General features: G+C 43.6%; 2 protein-coding genes across 3 annotated transcripts in view; one reads left to right on the top strand and one right to left on the bottom strand.

Annotated features, from left to right (window-relative positions):
* Window positions 1–18974, bottom strand: part of npas3 (neuronal PAS domain protein 3) — a 352407-nt gene that overhangs the window by 135574 nt on the left and 197859 nt on the right. The window contains exon 4 of one of the 2 annotated variants that reach the window (XM_086181913.1): window positions 16978–17189. In XM_086181913.1, the coding sequence (XP_086038039.1) occupies window positions 16978–17189 (212 nt within the window). The remainder of the gene's footprint in view (window positions 1–16977; window positions 17190–18974) is intronic. The other variant, XM_086181914.1, reaches the window with a different exon arrangement.
* On the top strand, window positions 2229–3183 carry LOC147246145 (uncharacterized). The gene is made up of 2 exons (XM_086183405.1): window positions 2229–2531; window positions 2626–3183. Exons 1-2 carry the CDS (start codon window positions 2229–2231, stop codon window positions 3181–3183), a joined length of 861 nt encoding a protein of 286 aa, XP_086039531.1.

Below are 18974 nucleotides of genomic sequence, written 5' to 3'. Positions count from 1 at the left end.
ACTCTCTATACAGCAGTTGTGCGCGGTCATAACAAGAAGAAAATAGTCTATACGTACTTGATCATGTGTGGATTTTTACATGGCTATGATTTATAGCAATGATCAACAAAAAGGACATTTCTTTTAAATGTGTAAGTAGTTTCTGCTGTGTGTTGCTCTGAGTGCTGTGGTGATTTCCCCTGATTGCCAAGACTTGGCAGAACAAATCCAGTGTTTACATTGTTTCAGTGTTTTATGTGTAAAATTCTGCACAAGTGAGGTAAGTGACCACATCAACAATACAGACATCCCATCACTGCAAATCACATCTAAAGCTTAACAATTTGAGGGAACTCAATGTTTGCTTTAAATAATTCTCCCTACACTAGTTTTAAGTGTCATGTGTTTCAATTTCACATGGACGTGAAACTTAAAAATGTTTTTATATCTTCCAATTTGGGGCAGTGCAGTTTTTAGCACTGTTGCCTCACAGCAAGAAGGTTCCGGGTTTGATTGCTTGGGCACAGGATCTTACAGCATGACGTTTGCATGTTCTACCTATGCCTGCGTGGGTTCTCTCTGGGTACTCCAGCTTCCTCCCACAATTCAAAGATATGCAAACGGGGACTAGGCTAATTGATACTCTAAATTGACCGTAGGTATGACTGTGAATGTGAATGGTTGTCTGTCTATATGTCCTGGCCCTGCGGTGGACTGGCAACCTGTCCAGTGTGTAACCTGCTTCTTGCCGGAAAGTTGCTGGGATAGGCTCTCTCGTTGGTGGCGCCGCAGCACTGTACAGGACGTGGAGAAGACGCAGAAGAGGTAAGCGGGCCGGTGCGCTTGTTAAGCTCTGTCAGCGTGGGCACCGCACACCTCTCCCATCCATTCACCTGGCAAACCTTCACTCCCTTCCCAACAAGATGGACGAGCTGTTCCTCCTCATTGGATCCAACAAGGACTTTGCACGTTCTGCTGCCCTTTGCTTCACTGAAACCTGGCTCAGTTAAACCGTACCTGACGCCGGATTACATCTGCCGGGCTTCTTTATCGCGCAGACCGCGCGAAGGAGCTATCGGGGAAAACAAAGGGCGGTGGAATATGCTTTTACATAAATGAAGGTTGGTGCACATGCACGCTGCAAACTCTCACTGAGCAATTAAACGGCTTTGAAACAATACACCTCGCTCTTTATTGTTATGGAGGACTTTAACAGAGCGAAACTTAACCAGGAACTTCCAAAGTACAAACAGCACATCAGCTGTCCCACCAGAGGCAGCAACACCCTGGAGCACTGCTACACTGTCATTAAAGGAGCATACTACTCTGTTCCCCAGGCAGTTTTGGGACACTGATCACTGCTTGGTACATCTCATCCCCACTTACAGGCAGAAACTAAAATCTGCAAAGCCTGTTGTGAAAACTGTGAGGAAATGGACCAATGAGGCAAACAGGCCTGCTTTGACTGCACAGACTGGAGTGTCTGAAGCTGCAAATGACAACCTGGACGACCTGACAGAGACTGTGACAGCCTATATCAGTTTCTGTGAGGACATTGTGTGCCAACCAAAACATTTCGGACTTTCAATCACTGCAAGCCATGGTTCACCGCCAGACTACATCAGCTCTGATTGGCCAAGGAGGAGGCCTATAGGGGTGGAGACAGGGTCCTGTACAGGCAGGCCAGAAACACACTGAACAAGGAGATCAGAGTGGCTAAGAGGAGCTACTCCGAGAAGCTGAAAAAACAGTTTTCAGCAAACAACCCTGCTTCAGTGTGGAGGGGCCTGTGAGACATCCCCAACTACAGGAGACCCTCGCGTCGAGGCAAACAAAGACCTGGCAGACCACCTCAACACCTTTTACTGCAGATTTGAGAGGAACAACTTCACACCTCTCACCCATTCCAGCCCACCTCTCATCCAGACCATCAGTACTGCAGCGACCCCCGCCACACCTCCAGCTGCTCCCCAATCTGCCCCCCTTGTCAGACTCAGAGTATGTGAAGATGAGCTGAGGTGGCTGTTCCAGAAACTGAAAATCAAGAAAGCACCAGGCCCAGACGGAGTGTCACCATCCTGTCTGAAAGCCTGTGCTGTCCAGCTGCCTCCAGTCTTCACCAGGATCTTCAACAGCTCCCTGGACAAGTCCCCGCCATCTTCTAACACTCCACCATCATCCCGGTCCCCAAGAACCCCTCCATCACTGGACTGAACGACTACAGACCAGTGGCCCTGACGTCTGTGGTCATGAAGTCCTTTGAAAGACTGGTGTTGAGCCATCTAAGGACTGTAACAGGACCTCTGCTGGACCCCCTGCAGTTTGCCTACCGGGCGAACAGGTCAGTGGATGATGCTGTCAATCTGGGACTGCACTACATCCTGCAGCATCTTGACAGCCCAGGGAGCTACGCAAGGATCCTGTTTGTGGACTTTAGCTCGGCATTCAACACGATCATCCCTGAACTCCTCTCCTCCAAACTCTCCCACCTCAACGTGCCTCCGTCCATCTGTCAGTGGATCACCAGCTTCCTGACAGACAGGAGTCGACAGGTGAGGCTGGGAGATTTCACCTCAACAAACCCCCCAGGGGTGTGTCCTGTCCCCCCTGCTCTTCTCCGTCTAAACCAACGACTGCACCTCCAAGCACCCAGCTGTGAAGCTCTTGAAGTACGCAGACGACACAACAGTCATCGGCCTGATCCAGGACGGAGACGAGTCTGCATACCGGCAGGAGGTTGAGCGGCTGGTGCTCGGGTGCAGTCAGAACAACTTGGAGCCGAACACGCTCAAGACTGTGGAGATGACAGTGGACTTCAGAAGACAGCCCTGGCCACTGCTCCCCCTCACCATCAGCAACAGCCCCGTGTCAGCCGTCGAGTCCATTAAGTTCCTGGGAACTACAATCTCTCAGAACCTGAAGTGGGAGACGAACATCCACTGCATCTTGAAGAAGGCCCAGCAGAAGATGTACTTCCTGCGTCAGCTGAAGAGACACGGTCTGCCTCAGGAGCTGTTGATCCAGTTCTACACCGCTGTCATCGAGTCTGTCCTGTGCACCTCCATCACCATGTGGTTAAGAGGAGCCACACAGCAGGACAGGAATAGACTGCAGCGCACAGTTAGGACTGCCGGAAGACTCACTGGAGCCCCCCTGCCCTCCATTCAGGAATTGTACTCCTCCAGAGTCAGGGAACATCATTAGAGACCCTTCTCACCCTGGACACAAACTGTTCTCACTCCTCCCCTCTGGTAGGCGCTACAGAGCCCTGCACACAAAAACCACAAGACTGAAAAACAGTTTCTTTCCCACTGCCATTACACTAGTAATGGCAGTTGATCTGTTAACCTGCTGCACCGTTGAGTGGTCACACACTCATGTTCAACTGGATACCCACTTAAGTCTGCACTACATTGTGGACCTTGCACCAATTGTGTTTTTGCACTGACCATTTTTGTATATGTGTATATACTTTCTATTGTTTATGTTTATTTTTATGTTTATTCTGCGAATTCCATGAGTGACACCAACAGCCGGAGTCAAATTCCCTGTATGTTGTGAACATACTTGGCCAATTGATTCTGATTAAACTGATTCTGATTCTGATTCTGAAAGACGGCTTTTATTTATTTATCTGTTTAACTTAGTCAGGGGGACTTAGATCTGTTGGGTTTTAGCTGGGAACCTCCCAGTCACAAGCTGGCCTCTTTGTTGCAGATAACAGAGGACAAGCTCAAATTCTACATTCTCAAATGAATTTATTTGAGAATCTTTGATTTTCTGACCAAACCTCTTTATTTTGTCTGAGGGTCTGTTATCAAGATGTCCTTAATATCAGGCATAAATATTTTTCCATGTGATTATCAAACTGAACTTGGACCCGAGGTGGAGAGCCAGCTTTCTGCGGCACCATCACACAGAAACCTCACTCCGGGAGGGACCTCACCCCTCTTGGCAACTGGGAAAACTTTTCCATTTATTTTGTGTTTGAGACCTCTTTAAAAATGAGATTATCTGAAGAGCTTTATCCTGTTATACATATTAAATGTCAGCATATAATCCACTTGAATACTTTTAACTTTGTAGAGCAACAAGAGTGTGAAATTAATTGAAAAAAGAGTGGTATCCTCACACTTGGAGGATACAAAACACTTAAATATAAAATATCACAACATCCAATCCAATATGATATTCAAAGTAAATATGTACAAATTTGACTCAATGTTTCGATATAAGACATGGAAATCACATTTCTGTTTATATAGACTAAACAAGTAAGAATTGACCTGCTAATTAGGTTTTAATATCAACAGACGTGAAGTTCAATTATCAATTTTTCATTTCACAAAGACATAAAGCAGCTTCACCCCAAAAGTCTTGAACTATCTCTTTAAAAGATGTTTAATTCCATTTTGAAGTTGAAATGATGATCAACATGTCAAATATAATGATAACTTTGGCAACGTGAAAATGACAAATTCATGGTGACACTGGTTCACCCTGCTCTCTTTCATCCTTCATCCCTTCATTTCCTGCCTCCCTGTTCCCTTTCATTTCCTATCCGTCCTCCTCTCCCGCTGTTGAAATTCAGCCCGTCTCTCAAGGTTGTTAACTCTCTCTCTCTTTCACATCGCCATCACGTCGGCTGTGGAGGGAGTCAAAGTTCACGGCAAGCCGCCTGCCTCGGCAGTCCTCCCACTGGACCACTTGATTGACAGCAATCAGGACTAACCTCCCCCCTCCTACTCCTCCACCTGTCAAGCCAAAGTGGCTGATTCCATGTGTGTGTGTGCGTGTGTGTGTGTGTGTGTGTGTGTGTGTGTGTGTACATTTCCTCTGTCATTTTTAATTATCCAAATGATATTCAGCATCAGACACCACCCCACACCTCAAAAACCCCAGTCCACTCTCCCACCAGACGCTGTCAGGAGAGCACCACTGCGCTGCCATTAGCATAAGAGTGTGTTTGTTTAAAGCGCCGTCCCGCCTATAAAATCAAACAATTAGTGATGCAGACAAGCCTTGGCCTATTGACTGCATAAATAATGTGCTTTTTTTATTTTTTCTATATTTTCATTTTTGTGTTTCTATTGGTCCAGACATCCTCCCTCACTTGCTCTCCTAGCTGCAGTTATTCCCAGCGCTAATGAACCTACCAGACCTCACAGGAAGTCGGGGAGGGGGGTTGTGGGTAATGAGGATGCAAAGCTCAACGCTCACCACCGTGACCTTTAGTCGCGCTGCCGCCGGGTCACGCTGGGTCTCTGGAGTCATCTGCACATGCAGGCTGGTGTGAGCCTTCTGGTAATATGTTGGCGTTTGAATATGCGGCTCTTAAAAATTCTTCTCAAGGCCTCAAATGCTCAAACATAAAGAGGGAGAGAGCAGAAGGAACTGAAACGTGTGTGTGTGTGTGTGTGTGTGTGTGTGTGTGTGTGTGTGTGTGTGTGCGTATTTATGTGTGTCTGTTTGATCATACAATATTGGCTACCATTACCATTCAAAGTTCTAATGGTAGACATGTTCTAATGGAGACATGTTTCCACTAGGGGCAGCATGGTGCTGCAGTGTTAGCCCTGTTGCCTCACAGCAAGAAGGTTCCGGGTTTGAGTTCCGGCTCGGGGATGTGATCGTTATGTGTGGAGTTTGCATGTTCTCCCTGTGCTTGCATGGGTTCTCTCCGAGTACTCTGGCTTCCTCCCACAGTCATGCAAATGGGGACTCGGTTAACTGGATACTCTACATTGACCGTAGGCATGGCTATGAGTGTGAATGGTTGTCTGTCTATATGTGTTGGCCCTGCGGTGGACTGGCGACCTGTCCAGGGTGTAACCTGCCTCTTGCCCAAAAGCCACTGGGACAGGCTCCAGCCCCTCCGTGACCCTTAACAGGATAAGCAGAAGGAAATGGATGGATGGTTGGAGGTCACTTTTTATTGTGCAATTTGACGTTATCCCAGAACTGCAATGAGGCATCTGGAACACCCTACAACATTACATCAGAAAGTAAAGCAAGCCTTTTTTTTTGGTGTTTTTTTTGGCCCTCTTCTTTTGTGACAATTCTCACAATGAGCAGACATGTTGCTCTTTCTTGGCAAAAAGATGAGTGTTCTCTGTCAGGTGGAACAGAAAAGGTTCATTAACCAGAGGCCTTTTTGATGTTTCCTCAAGGGACAACCAAGACGGGCCCGAGAAGGCTGAATGTTGGTGAGAAATGGAAGTCACCCCTGTGAGCAACTTGTTTGCTGAACTATAGGCTATAATTTCCCAGTAATTTAGTGCAATGCAATGATCTGTGATCAAAAACAAGGATTTAATCACATGGCATCTTCAATGCCTTATTTGATGTGAAACCAGGCTTCTGTCACTACGACCCTCTTAACTGAGGGGTTCATAGTACACAACATGTGTCAAAAATTTGGCCATGTAATAACATGTTGACACCGCCACAGCCGGTGTGAAAACAGCCTTAGAAGGAGTTATGGAAATGTTGTGTTATGTCATCCTGTCTGTTACAGGAAATGGATGACATTGATTGGTTATATTTGTTACCCAAAAATTTACAAAACTCACACCAAAACCACTTCTATCAGAAACCTTTGACTGTGAGCATTAGAAAGCTTCAATATTGTCTTAAGTCTAAAGTTCTCTAGAGGAATGTAAAATAGTCCAACTTGAAGAAGAAAAAAGGCAGCAGTGTATTTTAAATCGAAAGTAAGTTACTTCCTGCCTGTCTGTCACACTTCCTTCCTTCTTCACGCTGCTTTTACCCTCTAATTCACACAACTTCCTGTACACCCCCACAGTAATATTCCCCTGACAACATATCCATCCAGCCGTCCCTCCGTCCTTCATCATGTCTAATTTTTACCTGAGGTGGCACCCATTGTCTGACAGTATGACTGACAGGCTGACAGGATGTGGAGTCGTGTTTTTGAGGCATCGCTGTCGTCTTTAATTTCCCTCTCATCGCCGTGACAACACACGGGCACTTTACATGTGTTTTTCACGGCACCAAGTGAAGCGGCTGTTGAACAGCTGAGGTCAAGGACTGAAACGTTTGGTTTCTGTCAGCTGCTGTTGCACGTGGTTCTTCATTCCATCTTAATTTAAATTGGTGTTTCTATTTGTGTAACTGCAGCATATGACATCTGCTGATGTATCCTTACGTCAGATTTTAAGTTGATAAAGCTGCATCTGTAATGATGAAACAAAAGTGGAAATTATTCACTTCTTTATCTTTCTCTCTTCTCACTTTCTTCAGTCCTTGTCTCTTTGCAGCCCTAACACAATTTATCCTTGTCTTGCACTTCCTTTCTTTGACTCTTTCTCAAATTAAAATAATACTATGTAGCCTTTTACATATTGAATGTCCCTATTATTCAAACAACCCCTCCGAATTCTTTGCATCAAGCTCACTGGTGTATTCGACAGCATATGGAGTATTTAAACATGTCTGGTGTCATTCCCTGTAGTGAAGTGTACCTCTTGAGGTGTTCTTCAGGGTGCAAAAAACAACAATCAGCCTTCAGCTATCAGGCTTCCCTCCTGTGGAACCGTCTCCCTGTTTCGGTCCAGGATGCAGACACCCTCTCGACCTTTAAGAGCAGACTTAAGACCTTTCTTTTTGATCAGGCTTATAGTTGGGCTGCTTAGACTGGCCCTTAAATTTGCTGCTATAGGCTTAGGCTGCGGGGGGATCTCCCATGGTGCACTGGGCTTCTCTCTACTCCTCTCTGTCCTCCTCTATGTGTCATACATAAATCATACTCATACGTATTACTAACTCTTCTTCTTCTCCAGAGCCTTCGGGCTCCCCTCATCCCAGATCCCGGGTGCTGCTGGAGGAGGCTGCAGACCTGAAGAGGCTCAAGCTACCACCCGTAGCTCCACCTGCTCACGTCCTCGTCTGTCCATCAGTCTCTTCCCTTTCTCTCTCTCTTTATCTCTGTCCCACTCTTTCCTTCTGTATATCTGTCTTCCTCCATTATCTGTCTTTGTCTCTGCCCCGCTCTCCTGCTCTCTTTCCCCCCAACCAGTCAAAGCAGAAGGCCGTCCCCACTGAGCCTGGGTCTGCTCGACGTTTCTGCCTGTTAAAAGGAAGGTTTTCGTCACCACTGTTGCAGGATGTGTTTGCTCATGGAGAATTGTTGGGTGTAAATTCATTGAAGGAGTGTGGTACTAGACCTGCTCTACCTGTAAAGTGTCATGAGATAACTTTTGTAGTGATTTGGCGCTATATAAATAAAATTGACTTGACTTGACTTGACTATCTCACGGTCATAGTAATGATGACCACAAAAAAGAGGAAGCCATGTGACATCAACAAACTTCGGCAGTAGTCAGTATAGCAAGGTAGAAGGAGTGGTGGGTGGGTTAAATAATGTGTCAGTTGCATGTGCTATCAGAAAGTTATACACTATGTCACTTTTCAGAGCATCTTTCCATCCCCATTGTGTCCTTATGTCAGTCCAGTTTTCTTCCCTTCCTTCCTGTGTCCCTGTCTTGTCTCGTCTCTTGTCTGTTTCATTGTCTTTTTGTGTCTTCCTTGTCTTCTTGTCTCATCATGTCACTTTAGTTCTCATTGTTGTCTCATTTGTGTGTGTGAGTGTGTGCTACCTGGCTGTTTTAAACACAAATAAAATCCCACGCACTTGTTCCTCCTCTCTTAGAAGCTTCAAAATATGACTTTAAAATAAAAACGCACAGTTGTTCTCTTCATCCTGAATTATTGAGTTTTTTGACCAACTTGCAGTTTACTTTCCTTCACCCCTCCCGTCTGTCTAATTAGTGTCCGTCCGTCTGCCGCCTCTTCATCTTCAAACGCCACATGGTGTTTTTAAACACACCAAACATCAATCTGCTCTTCAAACACTTTCACTGCATCAGCACCAACACAACTTCCTGACCTGGATCAGGCTCCAGCCAAACTCCAGTCTGCGTCCATTCTGAGTTTAGTAACAACTAGTGTAAGTTCATTCTCAGTCACCTGGATAACTGAAAGTTAAAGGCCCAGCTAAACAGAATTCAGAGAGCTATTTCTTTCCATATAATGACATGTAACTGGTAGAAACGTGGGGAAGGAGAGAACTGTCACAGATACAGACTAACGTTTACATCAGTTAACTGAGCTGAATGTGCATAACACTGGCCAAAGTGGCTACTTTTGGATATTTCTCTAATATAGATAAAATTATGTGGCTCTTCAGACTATCAACAGTCTATCAGCTCAAATAGATCAAACTGTGAAAATGAAACGTATTATTTTGATGGATTTATGTGATCTGTAAAACAATTCATCCATCATTTTGCAGCATTTGTCATATAAAGATTTGGAGCAACGGTGGAGCAAGCTACATCCTGTTAGCCCTCCATTAACTTTCAATGGTGAGCCACTTCAAATTTTCAAAATGTTAACAGACTAAACTGAGTAAACACCAATGGTGGAATGAGTCAATGGGGGAGGGCCATTAAAATTGGAGGTACATTGGACACAAAATGATAGCCTCCCCTTTAGTGCAGAATGAGTCATCAAATGATTCCGATGCTGCCCAGCCACCCAGAATGGGTCGCCAATCCATCACAGGGCCAACATATATAGACAGACAACCATTCACACTTGCAGCCACACCTATAGTAAATTTAGAGAAGGGGTGTCAAACTGATCCAGTAAAGGGCCATGTGGCTGCAGGTTTTCATTCCAACCAAGCAAAAGCAACACCTGATCCAACAAATCACATGGGCACAGCTTAGTTGATTAAAGTAGAATGATGTGTTGCTTTTGCTCGGTTGGAATGAAAACCTGCAGCCACACAGCCCTTTACTGGATAAGTTTGATAAGTAGCAGCTTCATCAATTAGCCTAGTCCCCTCTTGGGTGTCTTTGGACTATGAGAGAAAGCCGGAGTACCCAGAGAGAACCCACGCAGGCACATGGAGCCGAGCTCACACCTGGGATCGAACTTGGAACCTTCTTGCTGTGAGGCGACAGTGCGCTGTCCAACCACTGCACCTAAGTGTTGCCCCACTCATATTATATGACATTTACTTTTCAAAGTCAAAAAATTCTTTTAGTGATACTCTGACATGCAACTGATGACTAATCACCTTGATACCAGCTTCTCTCTCTCTCTCTCTCTCTCTCTCTCTCTCTCTCTCACACACACACACACACACACACACACACACACACACACACACCTGACAGGATAGTACATCTGGAGCTTTACTTCCTGTTTAATGACTGTTCTCCCTCTCTCCCTCTCTCTCTGTCTCTCTCTCTCTTCATTAAGCGTTATCAACCTCTCTGGCCTAATCTCTCTGAAATTAGTGTCTGGTCTCCACCACCTAAGTGACTGGCTGGCATTCATTAGCGCTGCATTTTAGCCGAATCAATCACGGAGCGCCCCGTCCGCCACGCTTTCTTAAAATGTCATCCTCAAACTTCTCACAATCAATTAAGCGGGAGATTAATGAGGCCAATTTGCCGCCAACATGTCGGCCTTCCCTCTCTGCTGAAAAGGCCGCACAAATGCACGCATGCACACACACACACACACACACACACACACACACATACACACACACACACACACACACACAATAAACACACAATGATATGATGTATAAAACAATGGAGATAATGTGTTCCAATAGGTGGTAGGCCAATACCTATGTGTATGCAACTAAAATAGTCACATATGTCTTGTGCTTTGTTCCAAAAAGCTGGCAGCAAAACTGTTAATTAAACTTATAATAATTTCATTTGATGTTTCAATTTGTCTGATATATTTGACTTCATTAGTATGTACAACTGTATCTCAAAAGCATAATTCATGCAACAAACACAGACACATACACATACACATACACACACACACACACACACAGGTGCGCGGAGCCCCACATTGTTCGTGTCACTTCCAATCTCACCTCTGCTTCAATCAGCCTCCAGATCTACCTCATATGGTTGTCATGGTGACTCTCCAGGGATTATAACAAGGTATTATGGGATGTCAAGTGTCTCGAGGATCAGAACACAGTGTTAACACAAACACACACACACACACACTCGACACAGCAGCCATGCTCAGAGCAGCGTGATCGGCCGCTCGGCTGCTCTCGCTTGTTCGAGCTCGTGTTAACACACACGCATGACAACATGATGGGCAGAGCGGCGGAAGGAGAGAGCCGGTTGTCACGGCGACATGCTCCCTCTGTGCCGTGGCCGTCTGCAGGATTAAAGCGGGACAGAATAAAGAACAAATGCATGGACTTGTGATGGATGTAGGCGGCACTAATTTGAGGCCACCTGACACCTTCAGAGGGGGGGCAGCAACCTCTTGGAGACAGAATGGCTCAATACAGATTCCATACCTGTTCACCAGTGCTGCCAATCAGCTGTGCATGTATTCTAGAGGTATCATTTACAAATAGCATCTTCACCACTGCTGGCTGCTGCTGAACCATGAGGGAACCTATTATGTTTTCCAGCTTTTTAGACTTATAAATATGTTTAAAATGTTGTTGTTCGACAAGATGTGGAAGTATCATACCATGAGGTAGTCTTGGGTGTTACAGTTATCCCCAGGGGGAAGTTTCAAGCAGCTCTGCACTGCTGAAAACACTCAAATTATGAGAGTTTTTTCAAAAGTCTCATTTGTTACGCCACAACTTCAGGGGAAGCTCCATACATAGCAACTCACCTGGCTCTGGTCTCATTACCCAGTGGTGTTGTTGCCCACCCTGTTCTGCCACGGAAATATACGGTGCAGTCTACAGAGCTACGGTGTTGTCGTTGCAATGGCAAACAAATTGGTTTTTTTTTGGGTGCAAACATGCATGGACTTCCCAAACAAGACGTTGTAAAGCAGCAATGAGATTTTTTTGTTTTGTTTTTGGGGGAGCAAGTAACTCTTTTGCCTTTGCTCCTTGTGTGCTCTCGACATTTCAGCAGGTTCATAAACAAACTTCAGTTTGAAACTGGATTTGCGAAAAAGCTAATTCTGAAGGCAACTGCTGTCCCATCTTTACATGGTCTTGAGGAGGACACCGAACCACAGACTGTAAGTAACTTTCTGCCAGTGTTTTGTCTGTTTTTAATCTCTGAACTGCGGTGAAAGAATTGCTCTCAGTATAAATACAAGACGTATGGTTGAATCAATGAAGTTAACATTTTTGAAATGATAAAATTGTAAAAAGTTGGTTACTGGGTGAGACAACTTGATAGGCCCCTTGATATTTTGACCAATCTCAGCACAGTGGGTGTGGTCAGGGCAGAGAAGGTGTGTGTGTGTGTGGGGGGGGGGGGTTGCTGAAACTGAGCATTTCAGAGGGAAGCAGGAAAGAGGCAGAATAGAGGAGTGCACTGACTGCGTTATGGGATAATTATGGAGTTTTTTTATTGATCAAATCTTTCAATTGTGCCCCACTGTGGTCCAACACCATATTAAAAGCCCCTGAAATGAGCATAATAGGGCCTCTTTAAACAGCTCAAGTAAACTGCAGTGGACAAATAAATGCAGAGGAGAGAACAGAAGAAGGCAATAAGAGTATTTGATTGACAGCTGATTTGATGAGAAAAAAAACTGTAGATTCAACTGCTTTTGACATTCTCATCTTGCAGATGGGAGAAAATCAACAAAGGGAACCAAAAGGTTTTGACATCACATTGAGTGAGTCCTAAAACCCAGAAATAAGGTAGCTGGTTGAATGTTGGATTGGATTTTGGTTAATTGTCTGAAATAACATCTGTTTAACACGAGTTTAAGACATTTTTAAGTTATCCTACAACATTGAATGTGCCAGTAAATAACAAAAACATATCAAATTGTTTTAACCTCTTGTGTATCTTAAAAATGTCAGTTGTTGACAAGTGGCTAAACAAGGAGGTTGTTGACATGTCAAACATTGTGATGCTGAACACAAAAGCAGAAAGAAGATGAAGCTTAGCTGAGTTGATGTTGAATTGCATTGGTGGTGTACTTCTTTTGGTTCCAAACATGAGCTTTGTTCCTTGAAGGATTGCATGTGCACTTCAAAACTCATAAAAAATAGTGTTCATTGCTGAAGTTGCTGTATAAAATGTTTCCATCAAATCAGATTTTTCATCACAGATTTTATTTCCTGTGCTAATCCAAAATCTAATCCAACAATCCCACTGGCTTTTGGTCAAGAGGCTTCTTCAGTTCTGAAATAAAGAAGCCTCTTGGATGAGAGGCGTTAAGTCTTCCAAGGAAACAAAAACAGTCCAGTTGACTACAATACAGGACTGAAGAGTTTCCATGACAGGTTTTAGGATTCATTATAGCACAGAAACAGCACTAATCAAAGATACCAATGACCTCCTACTAGCATCAGATGAGGGACTCATCTCTGTGCTGGTCTGATTAGATCTTCGTGCAGCTTTTGATATCATTGACCACCATATCCTTCTACAGAGACTGGAACATGTCATTGGCATTAAAGGAACTGCACTAAACTGGTTCAGGTCATATTTACTAGGTCGATCTCAGTTCGTACTAACTAATGATAAACCCTCGGAAACCACTGCAGTCACTTATGGTGTTCCACAAGGCTCTGTGCTTGGACCAATCCTCTTCACCCTTTATCTGCTTCCTCTCGGTCACATTATTAGGAAACACTCAATTAATTTTCACTGCTATGCTGACAACACACAGCTGTACTTATCAATGCATCCTCATGAAATGACTCAGCTGACTAGACTGGAGGCCTGTCTAAAGGAGATTAAAAACTTGGATGACCCATAATTTCCTTTTATTAAACATCTCACAAAACTGAAGTCATTGTCCGGGGCCCAAAACACCTCAGAGACAACCTATCTACTGAGATAGGTACCCTGGAAGGTACAGTATTACCTTGGCCCCCAGCACGACCGTAAGGAACCTAAGAGTTCTTTTCGATCAGGATCTGTCCTTTAATGCCCACATTAAGCAAATTTCTAGGACTGCTTTCTTTCATTTACGAAATATTGCTAAGATCAGACACATCCTGTCTCAAAAAGATGCAGAAAAATTAGTCCATGCCTTTGTCACTTCCTGGCTGGATTACTGCAATTCCCTCCTATCAGGCTGCCCCAGTAAGTCCCTAAAGACTCTCCAGCTGGTCCAAAATGCTGCTGCACACGTGTTGACGAGAACTAGTAGAAGAGACCATGTCTCTCCTGTACTGGCTTCTCTGCATTGGCTCCCTGTCAAATTTAGAATAGAATTCAAAATTCTCCTTCTAACATACAAAGTCCTCATAAGTCAGGCTCCTTCATACCTGACAGAGCTCATAGTCCCCTATTATTCAGCTAAAACCCTTTGCTCCCAGGATGCGGGGTTATTGGTGGTTCCAAGAGTTTCTAAAAGTAGAATGAGAGCCAGAGTCTTCAGCTATCAGGCTCCCCTCCTGTGGAACCGTTTCCCAGTTTCGGTCCAGGATGCAGACACCCTCTCAACCTTTAAGAGCAGACTTAAGACCTTTCTTTTTGATCAGGCTTATATTTCGGGCTGCTTAGGCTGGCCCTTAGATATGCTGCTATAGGCTTAGGCTGCTGGGGGATCTCCCATGGTTCACTGGGCTTCTCTCTACTCCTCTCTGTCCTCCTATATTTGTCATACATAAATCATACTCATACTAACTCTTCTTCTTCTCCGGAGCATTTGGGCTCCCCTCATCCCAGATCCCGGGTGCTGCTGGAGGAGGCTGCAGACCTGAAGAGGCTCAAGCTACCACCCATAGCTCCACCTGCTCACGTCCCTGCCTGTCCATCAGTCTCTTCCCTTTCTCTTTCTCTTTATCTCTGTCCCACTCTTTCCTTCAGCATATCTGTCTTCCTCAATTATCTGTCTTTGTCTCTGCCCCGCTCTCCTGCTCTCTTTCCCCCCAACCAGTCAAAGCAAAAGGCCGTCCCCATTGAGCCTGGATCTGCTCGACGTTCCTGCCTGTTAAAAGGAAGGTTTTCGTCGCCGCTGTTGCAGGATGTGCTTGCTGATGGAGAATTGTTGTATGTAAATTCATTGAAGGAGTGTGGTACTAGACCTGCTCTACCTGTAAAGTGTCATGAGATAACTTTTGTTGTGATTTGGTGCTATACAAATAAAATTGACTTGACTTGACTTGACTTGACTTGACCTAGATGACTGAGAATCTTCAACAATAGCCAAAAGTTTTGTTTGAGAGTATTGGAGTAGGAGTTGTATTATAGTTTCCAAGGTGAAAGTCAAGTTTTACTTTCGTTGCCTTCATGAGTGGCGCATCAGAATCACATGACTTGCATGGCTTCATCAGCACACCAGCCTCACCTATTGGTTCAGAAGTTCTCTGTGGTGATGTGGATCTTATTTGAACCAAACTAACAAGATGATGTGTGATATGGCATGTGTTTCTTTTCAAATTAAAAGCTCCAGTCCTCCGATGTTTCTCTGGGGTGACTCCAAAATTGTTCCAAACACTTTTCTTTTGGGAAATTTGCAGGAATTATGCTCAGTTTATATTTCTACATTACCTGCACATTTGCTTGCCAAGGCTGAAAACTTGGGTTTTAAATATGAGACTGGTGTTTTAGAAGTTAAATATTAGTTTCTATATTCTAAATTCCTAGTGAAACTGATGACAGAACCTTTCTGTCCCATTGAATTACTTTACTTCAGGGACAGATAACAACTATTACCAGTCAATTCTAAAATTGGAGGAGTTTAAATTTTTTGCAATTTTGGCCAATGCAATCCATGTTTATGATACAGAGACAAGAATTGTGATATGAAATCATATATTATGTCTGCTATTAAATATATTGTTAAAGTTAAGAAATACACAAAAATATCAAAAAGAACATCAGTGCTTTGGGAGGTTTTTCAAAAATGTGCACACACTTAAAAATAGTGTACAATGTATAAAACACACACACATACAGATTATGAGCCACTATCAGCCTGGTTGTGATGTTAAAAGCTCAGCCTTTGGGCTGTATGTTAAACAGATAAGAAGTGGAGCATGTTAGGGATTAAAACTACAAGTCACACACACACACACACACACACACACACACACACCCGAGGGAGCTGATGGAGATAACCCAGTTATTATCATACTTTCATAATTTCATTTAATAACTCAGCTTTGCCACGGCAGCAGCCCGACATTGAGGTATAATTGAAGTCGGCAGTGTTGAAGAATCTGAGGGGGAATTATGTGAATCAGTGTGCTAATAATGTAAAGGTACATTACAAGGAATTATTTAGCTGCAGAGAAACTCAAAGGCAAGTCATGAGAAATAATTCAGAGCACAAATCTGAGATTAGGAAGTCTCATTTTGGGATACAGGTTAAAAATCTTTTTTCATAGAACAGTTGGCTGAATGATTTTTTTCATCTTAACTTCAGACAGATGAGCGTTTCATCCAAAACCCTTAAGATTTTTCGAAGCTCTTCAGGCATCTAACTTAAAAAAAAAGAAAGAGCAAACCAACCTGCTCCACCTCACAATGAGGAGGGGCAATTGAAACCAGACCTCTCTGGCAAATACACCAGGGGCTACATCTAAGTAGCCATGGGACTTGTCAGTGTAAATATGTTCGCAAGATTTACTTCCTACAGTTCCCATTACAACTGGTTGCACAATTAGGTGTAATGTCTTGTCTGAACTATTGTTATCATTTTGATTTTTTTTTTTTTTAGTTGATCAACCATTAATCTGCCAAACCTGCTAATTGTCATTTGATTCCCCTTCAGTAGAGCTCCAGTGTGAAGAATGGCTTCCATGGAGTTTTGTTGAGTAGACTGACATTTCATGATCGTGATAGTATTTCCACAATTATTTGAAATTATCATTCATTTTACTCTTAGAAAAGTTGTCGTCTGTTTTCAATAAATGAGGCCACACCTCTTCTATGTAGATCTATAGCTCCTTAAGCAACTTCTGTTATTTGGATCTTGCATGTGTGTTGCGGGTGGATCCTGCTGTGTAATAAGTAAAGTGTGTGTATCTTGTCCTACCTGTAAAATGTGGCTGCCAAGGTGAGGTTCGAAGATCTCAGAGGCAACAACACTGGGACTCCTCCTCCGCTGGCCACCGATAGCTGCATTAACACACACACGCACACACACACACACACACACACACACACACACACACACACACACACACACACAAACATGCACACGAGGAGAGAGAAAGCACAGGACAGGACAGAAGAAGACCGGTGAGACTCAGACACATTGATACAAGCAAAGCCACACACACACACACACACACACCTACACACCTACACACACACACACACACACACACACACACTCACACACACACACACATACACACACACACACGTTTATACAGGCTAGCGTGACAAACACACATTGCACAAGACAAGAGGAACCAGTGAGGTCAGGTCTGCAGAACAGTCTGGAACAGTTTGACGTGTTAGCATGGTTAGCTCTCATTACTGAAATCACAGGGAACCATCACATCCATGCTTGTAAGATTCCAACCTGCAATAGGTTACATGATGAGCTAATAATACTTGCATTCAGTAAAGAAATGTATAAGCACATTTTCTTGCAACAAAGTGCATTTTGAAAAGCAGGTATGTTCAAGTTTAACTGCAAATGTGGATATATGGAAGTTTTCTACCTAATTGCAAAATAATCAAAGATAAGTTCTTCTGCAATTAAATTTGAAATCCTTCCCCAATAATAATTGTACAATACTGTACTATTAGTTTGAACACAACCCCCTCACAAATCCCTTGAGAGGCAAAAATCCAGAGAAACCATCAAGATCTTTGAAAAACCTGTACAATGTTGGCATTATGGCAGATTTCTGCAAATGATGGTTGCACCAATGAATTAATTAATTGATTTAAAACAGGTGATTGATAATAATGTATCTGATAATGCCAAAGGAAAATATCAGCTTCGTTTTATCATGATTTTACAAACCAAGCGTTTTATGTGTCTGAACCTGATCAGATTCAAGGCCTAAACTGCTTCAGATAGGATGTGGCACTCAGAGCTGGGTCAGTGCAGAGCAGGGCTGGCATGCATAATTTTCACATATTGGTTGCTAGTTGACAAGCAAAAGCCAGGAAGTGTTTCGTACAGCTTGTATGTTACTACGATATATTAATCACTGGAAAGTTTGGACATTAGTTCTTCTTAGAGGAGATGAGCAGAAGCAGAAAAGAAGAGGGTCTGGGTTTTGTAAGTATTCAATATTTGTGGGACTTCGTCAATCAGCTATGTCTTTGCAGTGACCACTTTCACAGGATTCCCTCCTGGATTGGAGGTCTGCACCAAAGGTAAGTCTTTTTTCAACTTCTGCACTCAGCTTGACATTTTTCAAGATGCATTTCCACAAGCTTTGCTGTCTGTCTGTTATTTCAGTGACCCGTGTTGTCAGTCATATAATGACACCCCATCTCTTCACAGTGAGATATTCATGTGCATCTGTTTGGGTTTTTTTTTTTTTTTTTTTGCAGAAACATAGAATGTCAATATTGTATTTTGCCAACTGGGTTTGGCATTCCTCATGTCCCTTCTCCAGAGCAAACTCATTTTCAAAAAGCTCATCAGCCACACGCTTGTTATATGAACCATGTTTCTTGGATCAACAGCTGACACATAACTATCACTCAGCTTTGCTGGTTGTAGTCCTTTTGTGGTGGTTGATACATTATTTTGGTCAGTGGGTTCATATTGCTGTCATACCATGTTAACATGGTCTTTTGTTAAAGACCAACGTTTGGTCAACTCCCCCTGATGTCCACAGCCGACGTTGAGGGTACCCCTCTGTGTCGTATGGTTATGTCTCTAATGTTCTCATCCATTTTAAACAGCAAGGCAGGACTCTGTCCTACAGTTTTGTGTTCTGTCTGCTCCAATTTGCTTACTTACCTAATATTCTTTGTGTAGTTAGGGTTAGGGTTAGAGTATAGGGGTGACACCATCTTGCCTGGATGGCTAATCCCCTTTTGTCAAAATCCCAAAATTAG

Source organism: Aulostomus chinensis, chromosome 17 (genome assembly GCF_037954235.1).
Source record: "Aulostomus chinensis isolate RoL2024-O1b breed Wild chromosome 17, RoL_Achi_v1.0, whole genome shotgun sequence".
NCBI classification, from domain to species: Eukaryota; Metazoa; Chordata; class Actinopteri; order Syngnathiformes; family Aulostomidae; genus Aulostomus; species Aulostomus chinensis.
The sequence above is the reverse complement of the archived record's forward strand: the minus strand, read 5'-3'. Positions and strand labels throughout refer to the sequence as shown.

Bases quoted from the DNA above. Each gene is read 5' to 3' on its own strand.
- LOC147246145 (XM_086183405.1), top strand. From the start codon at position 2,229: ATGAAGTCCTTTGAAAGACTGGTGTTGAGCCATCTAAGGACTGTAACA. The intron at 2,532-2,625 runs GTGAGGCTGGGA...TGCACCTCCAAG, and splicing joins TGACAGACAGGAGTCGACAG to CACCCAGCTGTGAAGCTCTT.